Source organism: Chionomys nivalis, chromosome 10 (genome assembly GCF_950005125.1).
Source record: "Chionomys nivalis chromosome 10, mChiNiv1.1, whole genome shotgun sequence".
In the NCBI taxonomy this organism is placed as follows: Eukaryota; Metazoa; Chordata; class Mammalia; order Rodentia; family Cricetidae; genus Chionomys; species Chionomys nivalis.
This window is the reverse complement of record NC_080095.1, coordinates 37,925,111-37,941,516: the sequence shown is the minus strand read 5'-3', so window position 1 is coordinate 37,941,516 and position 16,406 is coordinate 37,925,111. Positions and strand designations below refer to the sequence as shown.

General features: G+C 51.3%; 1 protein-coding gene and 1 long non-coding RNA gene across 4 annotated transcripts; one reads left to right on the top strand and one right to left on the bottom strand.

Moving 5' to 3' along the window:
• Positions 1-829: 829 nt before the first annotated feature.
• On the bottom strand, positions 830-10,363 carry Zdhhc22 (zinc finger DHHC-type palmitoyltransferase 22). Of its 3 annotated transcripts, none has more exons than XM_057782713.1 (3): positions 10,127-10,363; positions 7,858-8,400; positions 830-3,363 (listed from the first exon to the last, which is right to left on the bottom strand). In XM_057782713.1, the coding sequence occupies exons 2-3, from the start codon at positions 8,381-8,383 to the stop codon at positions 3,098-3,100; spliced, it is 792 nt and encodes a 263-aa protein (XP_057638696.1). In that variant the 5' UTR covers positions 8,384-8,400; positions 10,127-10,363; the 3' UTR covers positions 830-3,097. The 3 variants fall into 3 exon arrangements, with proteins under 3 accessions (XP_057638696.1, XP_057638697.1, XP_057638698.1); XM_057782714.1 differs by lacking the exon at positions 10,127-10,363 and adding an exon at positions 9,369-10,091; XM_057782715.1 differs by lacking the exon at positions 10,127-10,363 and adding an exon at positions 8,603-8,739.
• Positions 10,132-15,490, top strand: LOC130882524 (uncharacterized). The gene is made up of 3 exons (XR_009057839.1): positions 10,132-10,249; positions 10,899-11,023; positions 15,293-15,490. It is a non-coding gene; the product is annotated as an uncharacterized LOC130882524 (long non-coding RNA).
• Positions 15,491-16,406: the final 916 nt, after the last annotated feature.

Here is a 16,406-nt window from a genome sequence, read left to right as displayed (position 1 = left end):
ACACCCTGCAGACCGCAGCACTTTCTGCTGATCTCTGGCAGCCCTAGAGATCAGGAGGCCCTGGCTTGTCCTCAAGCTAGCCTCTACCTGAGATGAAGAAGCAGATGGCCTCCATCCTCTTCCCTGCCCACCCCACTGTACCAAGGAGGAGGGAGAGGAAAATTCTCAGATGACATCTTCCATCCATGATCTCTTGTGGTTCACAGACCCCAGTGCCGTAGACTTACCAGCTGCCAAGGTTGAGAGTCACACTACCACCACACAGGATGGTCACAATAGACTTGGGTGTGTGGAGAAGGAGGGGAAGCTGAGTCCTGGATTAGTGCCAGATCGTTCAGGGAATCTGGGGTCTCTAGGGAGAAACAGGGGTACCAGAAGTGCATTGCTCAGGGAAACTTACTATAGTTACTTACTCACTTGAACAGAAATATTCTTTTTTAAAAAAAAAATTTATCCTGCCAGGTGGTGGTGGCGCACACCTTTAATCCCAGCACTCTGGAGGCAGAGGCAGGTGGATCTCTGTGAGTTCGAGGCCAGCCTGGTCTACAAGAGCTAGTTCCAGGACAGGAACCAAAAAGCTACGGAGAAACCTTGTCTCGAAAAATCAAAAAAAAAAATTTATCCTGTGTGCATTGGTGTGAAGAGTCAGATCCCTTGTACCTGGAGTTACAGACAGCTATGAGCTGTCATGTGGGTGCTGGGAATTGAACCCAAGAGCAACCAGTGCTCTTAACCACTGAGCCATCTCTCCCGGTCCCAGAAGTATCCTAAATCAGCATCAGCACAGGCCATTCTGCAACCCTGCCACCAACCAGATGATCTAATCAAATACAGTTGAAAACCACAAATTTTATTCATATTCTTCATTAAAAACAGGGCGCCATGTACACAAATGCTGCTCACATACCATACCTGGCAAATTCCCCACAGCCACCCTCATGGGCCAGCGTTTAGGAGCTGGCCTCCTGAAATTCTCCTCTTTCCATTCTGGGATGTCAGACTTCATGATCTGAGCCTGGACAATGCAGAGCTGGCTTTCAAGTTTGACCTCTAGGGTCAAGAGCTCTCCGAGTCCTGAGCCATTCAGACCATCCCTTGTTTCCTCATGCCGCTAACGGGTGGCCAGAATTGTGCGTAAAATCAGCTCTAGTGGAGGAAGCCTGAACTCCCCTTCAGCCCTGCCGCTTATTTTCTCTCCAAGGGGCTGACTTCAACAACTGCCAAGGTAGCAGAGTGGAATTGTAGGAATGAACTGCCCTTGATGGGGGCAGTCTGGATTGTTAGTGACCAGGACTCAGCCCGCAGTCGGTGCTTGATAACTACAGCAGGATGAACCCATGGGAGACTCCAAAGGATGAATGCTGGAGGGAGTGAGCGAGCAGGAGCGACATTACTCCATTAGCCCTCTGGAGGGCGCCAAAGTAGGGCCTGCATAAAATCCTCCCAAGCTCTGCTCAAGAATTCAGGGTCTTATGAAGCGGTGGCTGGGGTCACTGGGGCCATCCACTGGACACTGAAGGCTGTGGGCTTCAGCCTCAACACCTTTATGAATGTTGGATTGGCCTCGAGACCAAGGCTGGAGAGGGTTTTTCTGTGGCTCCCACTCCTTCATATGTCCAGGGGTCTGTATGGTCCTCTGGGTTTCAGAATTCAAGTCAGCACCCCCATTTAGAGCTAGTCAGACTGGAAAGAATGGACTGGCAATTGCACCCCCATACTCTCTCATTCCCATTAACCCCTTGGGGCTGAGCATGATCTTCAGGCTTCTTTGTCCCTGTGACTGCCCCAACCTGGCCCTAACACAGTTACACCTCCCTGTCCTCCAGTGTATCCACTCTAAACCACTGTGAACATCGGGAAAGTCTCCAGAATGGCTGGGCTGGGAGCAGAAAAATCTGTGGTCTGATTTTCAGACTCTTTCCATGCTCATCCCACCTCCGCCCCCACCTCACGAAAGCCGGTGACTCCCAGGTGTCTCTAAAGAGCTTGCCCTTGGGCCCAGAAGTGGCAAAGAGGATAACAGAATCAGGAATGCAAAGGAATCTCTAAACTCATGTAGAACAGAAGCAAAAATCTCTTTCATAGCACTCCTGGCAGAGAGCTCCCTAGATCCCGTTAAAATACCTCCAAAGGTCAGTATTCAAACACTAGATGGCTTTGGTTGAAAGAGAGTCAACCCATTTACCCCTCCATCCTCCCCCTCCAATACTCACTCTGTGTTCATAACAACACTCCTCACCCCTACCCCCTTACACACACACACATGCACGCACACACACACACACACTTATATATGGTTATATAAGGCTATATAGAAATATGTTTCCCTTGTTACTTATGGGTAACTCCCCTTTAGCTCTCCCTTCTTCCCTTCCCAATATCTAGCAAAAATCTAGAGGCTGGAGCTCAAATGCCAGAGGAATTCCAGGGAAAAGAAGTAACCAGTTAACTCCTGGGCTGGGCTGGAGTGGCCAGCTGGAGGAGGCTGGGCAGGGAACAGCATTAAAAAATGCCAGGCTATTGACTGCTATATCTAGGGGAAAGACTTTATACATAGGCTGAGCAGCCAGTGCACATTCTGCTGGTTATCCCTTCTAGAGGATGAGTGTGTATCCACACCCCTTCCCATTTCCACTAGCAGTTGGCAAAGCTTACTGGACTGCCTGCGTGCTAACTGTACCACTTACCAGCCTCCAGGGCCTGGGGAGTCTCCTACCAGCAGCAAGAATGGAGTCTCCACTATCCAGATGTGGAGAAGGCCTTTAACAGAAGTGGTGACACCTGAGACATAACAGCGGATGGGCCAGGCAGGGGGTGGGGGAAGGGCTTCCCAGAAGATAACTTGAAACAGAAACACCCTCACAGATTAGCAGCTACCACCCCTGGCTGGGTCGTGAGCAGCCTAGTGATGCTCAGGTGGTCATTTCCCCTCCATGTCAGAATGCACCTTTTTATAAATCCTCTGAGTGTTAAATGTCTGGGGTGGATATGAGGCCCTTCTTAGTGGAGGGTGTGGTGTGTCACAGGTGGAGACAGGGGTGCTGTGATCTTACGTTCAGAAGGAACTGAGACGGAGAAATGGCAAGGTCCTTGCCAGCTATTTGTCCTGCTGCTTGGAGCTTTCAGTCCCGACATTGAACATGGGGATCAGCAAGCCCAGCAGCCACCTCTTTCCGAAGACCTCCTGTAAGTTCTTGCGCCAGGGCCGGGCTCTCACTGCCACCCCCTTTCGAACCTGGTAGCGGGTCTGCCCCCGGAGGATCAGCAGCAGCTGGTGGCAGCAGAAGCCGGCACAGGCCAGGCCGACAGCGAACCAGAGATAGAGCATGAGGATGACGAACATGTCAGAACCGAGGACAGCTCCTGCAGGGGGAAGGGAGACACCAGACCGCTTTACACCCAGGCCACGTACCCAGGCCTCCGTGCTGGCGCTTTCCGCTGCGAGGCAACGAGAAAGGCTCACGAGCTGGAAGTTGAGATTTGTAGCAATCTCAGCTCTGCAGCCCCAAGTTTTCCTTAATGGCTCCTGAGGAGTAGAGAAGAACTCGGGGCCTAGGGAGATGGAGAACAAGCTAGGTAAGCTCCGCGAAAAGGGCCCTCAGTATTTCTGGTACAGTCTAGACTGCACATTTCCCTAGAGGCAGAAATGCTCCCCCATTTCACTTTCTGGATTGGAAGCGGGGTGGGGGCATCACATGAGGAAAGAGGAGCAAACTTAGGACCTTAAAGAAGGAGCTGGCCCCTGGGCAGCAGTCTAGACTACAGTCAGTTCTCCCGATGAGGCTGGGAGCACTGTCTGGGAGGATCTGAGAAAGCGACAGCATGATGGAGAATAGGACCATGTCACGAGCTCATGTCACGAGCTCAGCTTCAAGGGCAGCACACAGAGCCGACTTAGAGAACAAGTTAGTCATTAACGTTAACAAAAGGAATCGCTGCAACACTCAGTCAAAGCTGCCCTGACAGTCATGTCTGCAGGCAAAAGCTCTCTGAGTCCCCTAAGGCCATCAGTTCAGCACCCTGACAGTGGGACAGCACCCGCCCTACACCGTCCAAACCCAGCATTTTCCTGAGACTGTTTTTAAAAGTCCACTAGTAAGAGATCTCATGTGCCCTCGGAGTCTGAGGTGGGAGGATTGGTCCATGCTGGGGTTTGAATCTCCCAACTGTGTGAAATTGTGTAGGATTCTTAACCTCTCTGAGTTGTAGGTTGCTCATCTGCAAAATGGCTATAATTAGGTTTCTAGGGTTGCAGGGATTTGGAGTTGCCCGCGTGTGGCTTACACCCAGTGCTGAGTATCAGGGCTCAGAGGAGGAGAATCAGACCCTCCAGCCTTCCCCCACCTTGCCAGGGTTTGGAGTCCTGTCTGGGCTGCAACTTTGTTAGCTGTAGTAAATGCATCTACCTTGACTCGCCTTCCAGGCAAGAGCAATGGTTTGAGAGTAGAACTCAAAGGCCTTTATCTCTCAGCTGGGCAACCCCACCACCACTTCCTCCAGTGAGGCTTGGATGCTTGCTTCAGGGATGTCACTTTATAATTCATATATCTCCATGGTCTTCCCTTCCCCAGCACCTCTGCCCCAGCCTACTTCTTCCCAGGCTCCAGTTCTGAACTCCTGAGAAGTAGGCTTCAATACCTGTTAGTCTGATCCATGGTGGATTCTGCAGCCCAGATGAATCGATTTGCTAGCTTGCTCATACAAAGCCTCTTCCTCGACCCTAGGAGCTTGGGGAACAGGATATTCTTCGCAAAGTCAGAAACAAACAGGACCAGAAGCCCAGAGACAGAAATCTTGCTCCATTTGGTGTCTAGAGAAGGCCCTCCACCATTGTTGGGGATATATCAAAGAGACAGACTCAAATGGGCTAGGCTATCCTGTAACCCACTTTTTTCTTGTCAGTACAAATTAGCTCGGGCAGCCATGTGCAGGACAGAGACTCCTGGGGACATGGTGCCCTTCCAGCTTGAGGGAAACTGATGTGCAAGCTAGCCCTCAAGCCAGGATGTAAGCACCTCAGAACCATCAAGCTCAGGTCTGCCTTGCAGCTGGGCCCCAGGAACCAGCCAGGCAGATGGAAACCATTTCCCACAGGTTTCTAAATCAAGGCATGAGGCAAAGACTTTTCGGCCTTTTGCTGGCCCCATGCAGCATCTACAAAAGGCTATTCTGGGGACCTGCTTTCTTTCCTTCAAAGTGTTTGAAGTTACCTGGCCTGGCTGCTTCAGCACCTCTAAACTATGTCATAATAGTTCCACTTTCAGAAAACTCACAAAACTTCCTTAAGGGATCTGAAAGATTACATCATCTACTTTCCTTTGTCCTTGCCCTCCCCCCACACCCATCTCTAACACTTCTGCCGAACCACCTCCCAGCATATTCCATGATAGATTTGAGTACAGGCTGTACCCCTCCTCCCAAAGAGGCCGATTCAGCAAGGAAGCAAGACTAGACAGGCAGGGTGGCAGAGTAGAAAAGAACAAACCCAGAATCCAAAGCTACATGGCTCAGAAACAACTTAACCTGGTGGAGCCTTTGGCTCCCTAGCCTTAGAAAAAGACAAAAAGCTGTCTCCCAGACTTGTGCTAAGTATTGGATACAATGAGACACATCCAGTGGGACTCAAAATAGATACGCAACAAGGTCTAGCCACCTTTTTCTCCTGCTGGGTCTTCTAGGGGCATCTGCCAGCTGACAGTAATCCAAATGCCATGGCACATGCCAAATGGTGTCATCTCCATTCTCTAGATAAGAACGGGGCTCACACAGGTGACACAAAGCCAAAAGGAAAGAACCCTTACCAAGCGTCTTCGACTGACCTTCTCTCTGGCATTAGCAGAGGGTCTGGAGTTTAGTGGCATCTGTATTTTTTGGAACTTCCATTTTTAGACCCCCCACATAAGGGTGGGGGGGGGCTTTCAGATCCCCACTTACACCTATCTCAGGTACTAATGACCGATCTTGAACTCAAGGGATTCTATTAAACAACCGCCTTGGTGCACCCTCTTGCCCACCTGTTCTCCTGAGAGGTAAGAGGGTTTACTCTGGACCATTTGGACCAGAAACTGGGTAAGGAAAGTCTCAAAGGAGGAAGCTGAACAGGGAGGTGTATGCAGGTGGAGAGGGCCAGGGAAGAATGGGAAGGGTCGGTAAGGGAGAAAGAGGAGATGGATCTGGTGATGAGAAATCTTGAATTCCTTTTCTAGTGGACATGGTGGAGGATGGCGAGACTCATTCTGAAGCCAGAACAGATGCCTGGGCACTGAGGTGGGCATGGGTTGCCTCTTTTTTCCTATCAGATCAAGACGAGAGGCTTCCTTTCTCCGATATTTCCCAAGCCTAGCACATATGGACGGGCCTCACGCCAGACTTAAATCAAACCATTCCAAGGTCCTCCTTCTGGAACCACCCTTTTGTGTGGCTGGTGAGACGACTTGGGAAAAGATGTGTAATCAGGTTCTCTGGCTCTCCTCATCACTCCACCTGCCTGCTCTCACACTCCACCCCCAGCCCACCCACCTGCCCTCCCCCATCCTGGTTATTTCGGTATTGGCAGCCTCCTATGCCAGCACCAAGATCCAGAAGGCCACAGAGCTCCAAGTTCTGGGCCCAGCTTCACCACCAGCCCTCCAGACATTTCCCATGGCTGGTCCTCCCTGAGCCTCTGTGTTCCTACTGCCAAATGGCATGATAGTTCTATGTCTGGGAAGAGCTGGGCTATAGATACAACAGAGGATGAAATGAGGGCTCCCCTAGGGTACAGCCATTTTTTTTCAAATGTCCAGTCCAGTCTGGTTCAGTCCAGTCCAGTCCAGGTGCATCAGGACTGTCAGGTTCTCGGTAGAAATATGAGTTTTTCTTTGACACTCGAAGGTCAAGTCGCTGTGCTTGGGACTATGGGAACTGAGGAAGAGCACTAGATTAAACACCTAAATAAAACACCTAATAAAAGCCAGAGATAGTTACTCCAGGGAATAAGCCACTAGGCAGGTCATTTAGTCCCAGCTAAGATTCAGTTTCTTTGTCTGAGAAGTGGGTCTAAGAACACCAGACACATATCTTTGTGTGCACACTACTAATGGTAGAGAATCAAAGGTTAAAGCAAGAAAAGAGTGGAAGGAAATGAAGTAGGGACAGATGCCAAGGCCAGGCAAAAATAGAATGGCCACCAGGAACAGAGTCTCCCGGGGCCAGGTATCATGGGATGTTCTTTGAGATGCACTATTCAAACCACAGTCCTCATCATGGTACCCGTGGGAGCAGCATGTGCCTGGCTCCAGCAGGTGTCAGAGCCTTCCAGAGGCTCAGATCCCTCACCAGACTGGATCTCTGGAGTGTGGACTTGCAGCCAACAAGGTGGCTCTGAGCTAGCTGCCCACTGCCGAGCCTGATGGGGCCCAACTCAGGGGATGGGACGCTGGAGGTTTGAGGTTAGCCTACTGCTGCTCAGCACACGCTGAAGTCAAGTCTAGATTCACCGTGGTTGACTGCTGAAGGGGTGTGCTAACAGGACACGGGGGAGGGGGAGGGAGGGACAGGCCAATGGGGCACCTAGCATGAGCTCTGAAGGAAAGTTGACTGGCCTGAGAGGTGTACAGCTTGTTTGCCATAATTTTTATGAGTAACGTATAGTATGAAAGATGAGAAGGGTCAGAGGAAATAAAGCATGCTCAGTTAATCTGAATCTCGGATAGGCTACAATCTGTTCTCTTAGTATGCTTCCTGAAATACTGGGCCATAATCATACCAAACGACTGTTTATCTGACACTTGGAACTGAATATCCTGTGCTTTTATTTGAAAAACTCGGGGTTGGGTTAGGAGGCCTCGTTTGTCAGACCAGCCAAGGCCCACTCACCGGAGAAGAACTGGCTGATTGAAGTAGGCAGGAGCGTGAGGAAGGCCAGGGGATGGGCGAAGGAGATGGAAAGAACAGCTGAGATGTAGGCCACGCCGGCCACCATGGAGTAAAGACAGGCCAGTGAGGTGTAGAGGCAGAAAAGGATGAAGTTGCGCATGTTCCTGCTGCCAATGCAGTTGCCGGTGAAGAAACAGTGATGGTCGTGCCTCAGCGTGACTCGGGAGCACACTCGGCAGAAGTGGGTGCTGGGCGGTGGGCACTGAGGTCGCTGGGATGAGGTTCCCTGGCAGGTGCCAAGGTCGTCTGGGGAATTCTGGATGACCAGGACGTAATTGCCCAGGGCATTGGCTGAGAGGAACAGGAAGAGCGCCCCGTGAAGCACGGCGGGCGAGAAGAGCGGGGTGGCTGTGGGGTCCTCACGCATGCTGGGCAGGAAGAGGAAGATCTGCAGGACAAAGGTCACCAGGGAAATGCAAAGGAAGTAGGCAGGGGCCACCACGTTGAGCAGCCGCAGGGCCAGCATCCTCCTCGGTCACATTCCTATGGGGCGCAAGGAGAGAGGAAACCTTACAGTGTTGTCCAGGATCACCTGATGCTCTTCTCCTTGCTCGAAGGACTGGAGAGCTGTACACAAATCTCCCAAACTCTGCCCCTCGTACCCACCCTTTCTGGTTTCCCTAATTTGGGACCAAGCAGGTTAGAGACCCAGAGACCACAACAGCCTGCCCCTAGCCAGACCTACTTCGGATGAGTTCCTGTTGCTTTGGCGTCGTGGAGGCCAGGCAGAGGAGGGAAAGGGCCTGGTTGCAGTCTGGAGTGATTGCGTGTGGGGGAGGGGTGGGGTTTAGGAGCCGAGGGGTGGAACAGCTACAGTATCACAGTAGGGGAAGCCACCCACTTTTGGGATCTCTGACTGAGGCTTCTCTAGGAGGAAGAGAAGGATCTAGTGGGGGTAGAGAGACCGGTTAGACTTTTGGAAATCCTGGTTCACCCCTCCCCCCTCCTATCTTGAGCAATGTTCGGTGACCTCACAGGTTACCCGAGGCTCTCTGGAAGGAGTTGTGCTGTGGACCATGGTGTGAGTTCGCTTGTGTACGACTTTATGTGTTATCTGTGTGCGTCTGGGTTTGTGTGTGTATACCCACCCTCTGCCACCTGGCTTTTTTCTTTCAAAAATCAATTAAACAATCGATAGTGTTCAGGGGCTGGGTAGGGTGAAGGTATAGCTAGACGATTTGTGCCTGTGGGTCCTGATCAGTTCATTTTCCAGCCGCTGGTTGCCCTGACTATTTCTATAAAATCTTTGCAAAGAGTGTTTTCCTTTGAGGCAATGAAATTGAAATCCCCCATTCGCACCCGCCTTTCGCTTTCCTGGCGGGAGAAACCCAAACAATCCCCAAGGCGCTGAAACCCTTTCGGCGCCAAGAAGCCCGTCCTGGGTGGACTAGTGGATGCTTGGCAGCTTTTCCTGGGATGACAACCCTACACAGAACCAAATGCAGCCTCACCTTCTACAGCCGAAGCCCCTGCCCAACTTCGGGTACCGCGGGGAAATAGGTTCTGTGTATCGAGAAGAACTTTCCAGTGGTCTAAGTAATCGACCAGAAGGAGGCATGAGAAAAGTTCTGGAAAAGTGGCTGCACCCAGGATGGGTGGATGCCACGGGGCCTGGGTTCAAGCTGTACCGTCCGTCCGGGCTGAGACACTGGTCACCTTGAAATCTTCGCAGGTGACTGTGCTTACCACTCTGGGGGCCTGCAGTCTCTCTGCACAGCTGGGGCGCAGTTCAGGGCATGACTGAGGGTGATCGCTGGAGACTCAGGGCCCCCATAGCCATGCACTCCCAGAGGCCACGGGGGCGGGGGCTGCCCACTTCACAGAGCCTTAGGTGCCGGGATCCGGCGAGGAAAGCAAGTGTCTTCCCGGCGCCAGTCGCCAGGGGGGCGCGGGAGCAGCCTCCAGATGCGCCGCTGCTCAGGGAAGGCGAAGGACAGGGACTGGGGGAGTGCGGGGCGCCGGGTGGGCAGCTGCAGCCGGGGCCCTGCGTCCCGCGAAGGCCCGCATACAGTGCCTGGCTGCAGGAAGTGTGGGGAGCTGTCCGCTCAGCACCGGCACCAGCCCCACCGGCCTCTGAGGGCGGCACCGGAGCCCTGCGGACCTGGCAGCGCGGGCACCCACCGGTTCCTCCGCCACTGCCTCTTGGACGCCCGGGCAGCCGCCCCCCGAAGCGGCCGCAGCGCCGCAGATGACTGGGGAACGAACTCACCGAGCTCGGATCGCGACAGGAGGAGCCCCAGACGCCGGCCCTGGTTTTCCCCGAGGCTGCAAAGTTGTGGGCTCGCCCGACTGGCTCGCAGCCTTCTCACGCTTCGCTTCGGGGACTGGGCAGGTAGCGGGGGTGTGGGGAGGAGGGCGCGGGTAGCTGCCGCCCTCCTACTTGGGCGCCAGAGAGTGGGGGCCTGGAGGCGGCGGGGATAGCAGCTGGGCACCCCCCCTGCTCCACCACCCCTCCCTCCGCTCCTGGGGGCGGTGCTCTGGCCACTGGCTCAGCACTGAGGACTTGCCCCCCATATCCCCGCCCTTCTCGGCTCCCCCAGGGCGGGTTGTGGCGCCCTGCCTTGCTGCAACCCCAGTTCCAACTGGGAGGTGGGGATTCAGCCCTGATGCAGAAGCTCCAGCCATACCCTGACCTCCCCTCCTCCCCTCTTCCTGTTTATGACCCCTCCTTGCTGTAGGCTAGGACCAAGGAAATCTTGTGTGTATATTGAGGGGTGAGGGGATGTGGGCTGTTGAGAGCTCAGCTTACCAGGGCAGCACCCATGAAAATCAGCATTATCTCAGGTCTGTGAACCGAGGGTCAGGCTACCTGGGTGTCAATATCCACCATTTACTGTTTACTGGGTGAGCCTACATTCCAGGGTCTTCTGTAGAATAGAGGATTGAATGACGGTAACTGTGGAGCCTGCTTGGGATGAAGACTGTTTTTGTCTTAGACCATCATCATTAACACTACAGACGGGCCCTTTCCTAAATATCAGGCACTGTGCTGAACCCATGACACCACAGCTGCATGAATCCTCCAGTAAGATTCCTGAAGCTTGCTGAGCCCCATTCTAAGGCCAAGAAGGTGATGCTAAGTCACACACCCAAGGTCACGCAGCAGGTGAGTGGTGGGGCCTGGATTGGAACCTGGTTCTAGTTTTCAGCCTCTGCCCACTTCAGCACCACCTGGGGATCTGGGGGGGGGCAGCTTTGGTTTGGGAGAGGGGAGGACAACAGGGATACATCCAGACACCAACTGGGACCTGAGCTTCTCCTGCCCCTATCTATCTCCTTCTCAATACTATTTTCATGTGTGTGCTATAAGACAGCAAGAGGGTGGTGACTCTAGTGTATGGCATGTGTGTGTGTGTGCATTCATGCATATAGGGGGAGTCTGAGACCATGAAACATTGCAAGAATATCCACGCTTTTACTAGCCTCAGTTTCCCAAACTGCCATGGCTCCCACTGCTGCCTTCACTTCCCTGTGTGCAAGCAAACATAAAAAAAAAATGCTTATTGGTGTCTCAACTGGTTGATTAAAACGAGCAGTCCTTTGAAGCGAAGGCCATATGCCGATCGGCTTAGCCTCTATTTTTGAATCATCAGACACTGTTTTCTCTGTATTTTATCAGCATACATAAAAATAAAAAAGGGGCCAGGAAACCTCTTCACGTTCTAAAAGGATCTTATATATGAGAGGAAGAACGGCATACCAGGCGGTAGCTCCTGAGACTCTGGTGGCCCAGGACAGACGCAAGGAAGCCCAGTAGGTCTTTTTCCTGCCAGGCCAGCTTTGAGTCACGAGCTTCCTGCCCCCCTTGCACGAGCTCTGCCTGCCTCTCACACAGGCTCGGGATGGAGGGGACCCAAAGGGCTCAGTCTGGGCCATACTGATTGAAAATCTCCATTCCTTAAATACCTTGAGAGTTGGGTGTGTTTCTAATTTTATTTTGTGTATGGGTGTGTGGGGGGAAGGTGAGTGGGGTGTGCATGCTCACATGTGTGTATGTGTGTGCTAAATTAATGTGTGAGGGGTAAAAAGAAAGAGTTAAGCAAACGTGGGAAGATGTCAGTGGGGGAAGGGAGCAATCAGCCAGGAGGGAGGTGATACAGACAGGAATGGGCAGGATAATTATTTATTTAGAAACCAAATTTATCAACAGAAAAGGACATTGGAACTGGTCTAAGCCCAGTGTAGTGATTCCTCGGCCCCTTAAGCAACAGAGCAAGAGAAAGAGCAGCCAAGTGACAAAACCCCATAGGGAGGTCGACTTGAAACTTCACTTTGATTCTGGCCCTGAGTTAAACAGATAAAACTTTGTTGCCACTTCCTGGCCATATGAACTTGAAAAGGTGGTTCAACTCTCTGCACTCTGCATTCTCATCCCTAAGGAGAGAACAGTGTCCATATTTGTGATGATAACAGACCGGATGCTGAGCTGGGGCAGCTCAGGACCAGAGGGACCACAGCTCTCCCCTCTCTCATCAGCCTCCTCTCTTCCTTCTAAGCTCTTATCTCTACCTCTCTGCCTTCTCCTTTCTAAAATAAGATCTCCCATCCTGTATTAGAAATATTGGCAAAGGCAGTGTCTCTAGTTTGCCCTGAGTAGACCAGACTTAAGTATTCTGGTCGATGAATCCATACTTATCTCTCTGGAAAGAAAAATCTGTATTTTGAGGTTTTGAAATGTCTGGCGAGGACACATTACCATTGCTCTTCCATCCTGTCACTGCCCACCCTGGCAATAGCCTTGTTCTCCACAAACAGTGTCAGAAAGTAGTTTCTAAGCCACACTCTCTATCGGCCTTGTCATCTATCCTCATAGCTGAGCTGTGCCGGCCACCTGCAGCGGCTCCCAAGGGGGCAGGAATCAGACAAGTATCTGATTGCTGCCGCATACTCTCCTGGAGATACGTGCTGTAAACCTTGCAATTTAGTGGTATTATTTGAGTGAAATAAACTCCCTTCCAAGTGGCAATCATTCCATTTTGCCACAAACTGCAGTATCCAGAGGAAGAAATTCCGTGAAGTGAGAAGTTGCTTCTCCCCGGGGTGTCAGATTCCCCATCCCTTTAGGTGGAGGCTGTTCCTCAATGTAACAAACTGGGGCAAAGAACGCTGACGAGGTAATGCTTCAATTTCATGCTCGTAGCACAGGTGAACCATGGAGAATGGAAACTGGGGTCTCGAGGTTAACCAATAGCCTGAAGTTAAGACGGTAACAGATAGCCCTAGACAGGATGCTTGCTACGGCTGACAACTAACCACAGCCTCGAAGAACCACAAAGTGCTTCTGAGCCTCAGAAGGCTTAAGAAGAAGATGCTATCCCTGCCCACCCAGCTTTGGAAACCATCTTAATGTGATCTTCATCTCAGTCAGCCACACACATCGGAATTGGATTACCACAGAATGTCTACCTGGAGGTGCGACTTTACTCCGCCCACACTGCCTCCGTGCTAACAGCAACTGCATTACTTTGATGTAATAAGGTAGCAGTCCCACAAAATTAAACTCTCATTCCACGAGACTCTCAACAGCCCTGTAAGCGAGCTGGGAGGAGACACAGTATTAAATCTATTTTTCTTGTGAGAAAACCGAGGTTCTAGTGGTTTGCTGCCAGCTAACTGGTAAACCTAACCTGCTGGAGTCAACTTGTGACTTGAGAGCTGGGCACAGTGGTTGCATTCCTGTAATCTCAGGCACTAGGGAGCAGTAGCAGGAAAATTCAGGATTTCAAGGCTATCCTCTGCATATCCAGTTCAGGGCTAGCCTGGGCTGTGTCTGACTGGCTCAAAAAAATCAGAACCAAAACAACGAGCCCAGCAATAAATGCACGTTCCTCTATGTGATTTACTAGGCAAAGGTTTCACCAATATCTGCCTGTCCTAGAACACAACATTTGCATAAAGAAAGCAGGTTGGTCACGCGCTATCCAGAATTAAGACCTGCCCCATCTCCTCTTATCTACAACAGCACTACCCCTTCATCCATGTCCCACCTACTCTGATGTATTCCCGACAGCACTTGACACCACTTAACGGTCCTTCTTTATTAGAATGAAGGCCAACTCCCTGAGAGCAGCATGTGGACTATTTAAGTCACTCTGTATCCCCAGTGTCTAGCACAGTGTTGAGTGTGTAGTAAGTGCTCAGCACTCACTAACTGCTGAAGTGAGACACACACACACACACACTCATCTGATGCCCTCAGGGGCTCTGCTGCTTGTGGTACTAGAGAAGGTGAATGTGTCGTAGGTGCTCAGCATCTGGGTCTAAATGTCAAGGAAGAAACAACAGGTCTGGGTGACAGGTAACCCCTCAGCTCTCTCTGATGAGAGGATGCCTCAGTGTGAAAATCTTTGCTTAGCTTGGGAGAGCTCCGTTTGCAGTGTTCAGGCCTCGGAAGGATGGAGGCAATCTTTTCCCAATTAGCCACACTTTTCTGGGACCATTTAGGCAGCCCTGGTAGGGATTGCTGATGGCTGGGGACCAACAAGCAGCCCAGCTCAGAGGTGGGGGTGGGAGCAGGAGTAATTGGTTCTTTCATCTCAGAGCATGCAGGAGGTGGGAGGGTATGGGGGGGGGTGAGAGGAAGGCAGAGGGCAGGCCAGAGAAGAGGGGCACGGAGAGGAGTGGAGGTGGGAGTGGTGAGTGTGCTTGTCCGGTACGGCACCCCACAGTCTTTGTCTTTATGATGGAGGATGTTCTGAAGACACAGGGGGAAATCTTTGGCCTCTGCTGAGAGCCCTCCCTTGCCAGATGTCCAGGATATGAAGAAATGAGGCAGAAGGCTGACGTCTCAATTCAAGAAGGAGGGAGGGAAGACCAGAGTAGTGAGGTCACGGCAGAGTCCTTAGCTGTTCAGAGCCTGCTTAGATATGCCCTTGTGACCAAAGAGCAGCAGGCAGCACACTCCTCCTATCTCTGGCCCCTCCCACCTCACTCTTGTGTCTCAGCAGAGAGGCCAGGGCCCAGGGGAGAGGCAATGCGGTCTGAGGATAAAAGCATAAGCATTTGGTGCCCACTGACCTGGACACGAATCTCTTTATTCTTTTTTTTTTTTAAATTATTTATTTATTGTGTATACAATGTTCTGCCTGCATGTATAATTGCAGGCCATAAGAGGGTACCAGCTCTCATTATAGATGGTTGTGAGCCACCATGTGGGTGCTGGGAATTGAACTCAGGACCTTTGGAAGATCAGGCAGTGCTCTTAACCTCTGAGCCAACTCTCCAGCCCCCGAATCTCTTTATTCTTATTGGTTGTCCACCCTTGGGTGAATTCCTCTGCCTCCCTGAGCCTCCAACTACATCTCCATGAAATGTGAGCCTATTGAGTTTAATTCATTCGTCTTTATTATTTGCTTATTTACTTATTTCGAGATAGACTCTAACACGGTCCTGGCCTCAGGCTCGCTGTCCCTGAAGATGACTGTCCTGTTGGTCTTCCTGCCCTTACCTTCTGAAGACTGGGGTTCCAGGTATGTGCTCGTGAGTCTAGTATATGTGACTGGAGATCAGACACAGGGCCTCCTGCACACAAGACAAGCACTCCTCCAATCAAGCCAATCAAGTCACATCTCAAGCTGCCATCATGAGTTGTTTTTTTTTTTTTAATATTTATTTATTATGTATATAGTATTCTATCTGTGTGTTTGTCTGCATGCCAGAAGAGGGCACCAGACCTTATTACAGATGGTTGTGAGCCACCATGTGGTTGCCGGAATTGAACTCAGGACCTTTGGAAGGGCAGGCAATGGTCTTAACCACTGAGCCATCTCTCCAGCCCTGCCATCATGAGGTTTAAGCAGCAAAGAAGTCACTTCAGGAATACCTTCCTTTCTCTCTGATGCGGCCTCTAGCTTCCTGCCTGCACAATCCTGTCTGCCTTAGGATGTTTACTGTGGACATCTTTCCTATGTGTCTTTTCCTTTTTCTCTTTCTCTCTCTTTTTGAGACAGTGTCACTATGTGAAGTTTTGACTGGACTGGAACTCACACTGTAGACCAGGCTGTCCTCCGACTCACAGAGATCCCCCTGCCTCTGTATTCTGACTGCTGGGATTAAAGGCCTGCGTCACCAGACTGGCTGCTATATCTTTTGTTTGTTTGTTTGTTTGTTTGTTTTTATCAATAGCCTCATTGGCAGGGCCTTACCGGGCAGCATTTTTGTAGCCTATACCCAAACACAGAGTCTACTTTGGGGTGAGGAGGAGCTTAATAAATATTTGAATGACTGAGTTACAACTAAGTACAATTGCTGGGCATGGTGGTACACATCTTTAATTCCAGCACTTGGGAGGCAGAGAGGCAGGTGGATCTCTGAGTTCAAGGCCAGCCTGGTCAGCCTGGTCTACAGAGTGAGCTCCAGGAGAGCCAGGGCTGTACACAGAGAAACTCTGTCTTGGGAAACAAACAAACAAACAAAACTTCAGGCTTGAGACCTCAATGAATAACAGAACTCAACCAAAGACACCTATTTCCTGCTTCCTATTTTGTGCC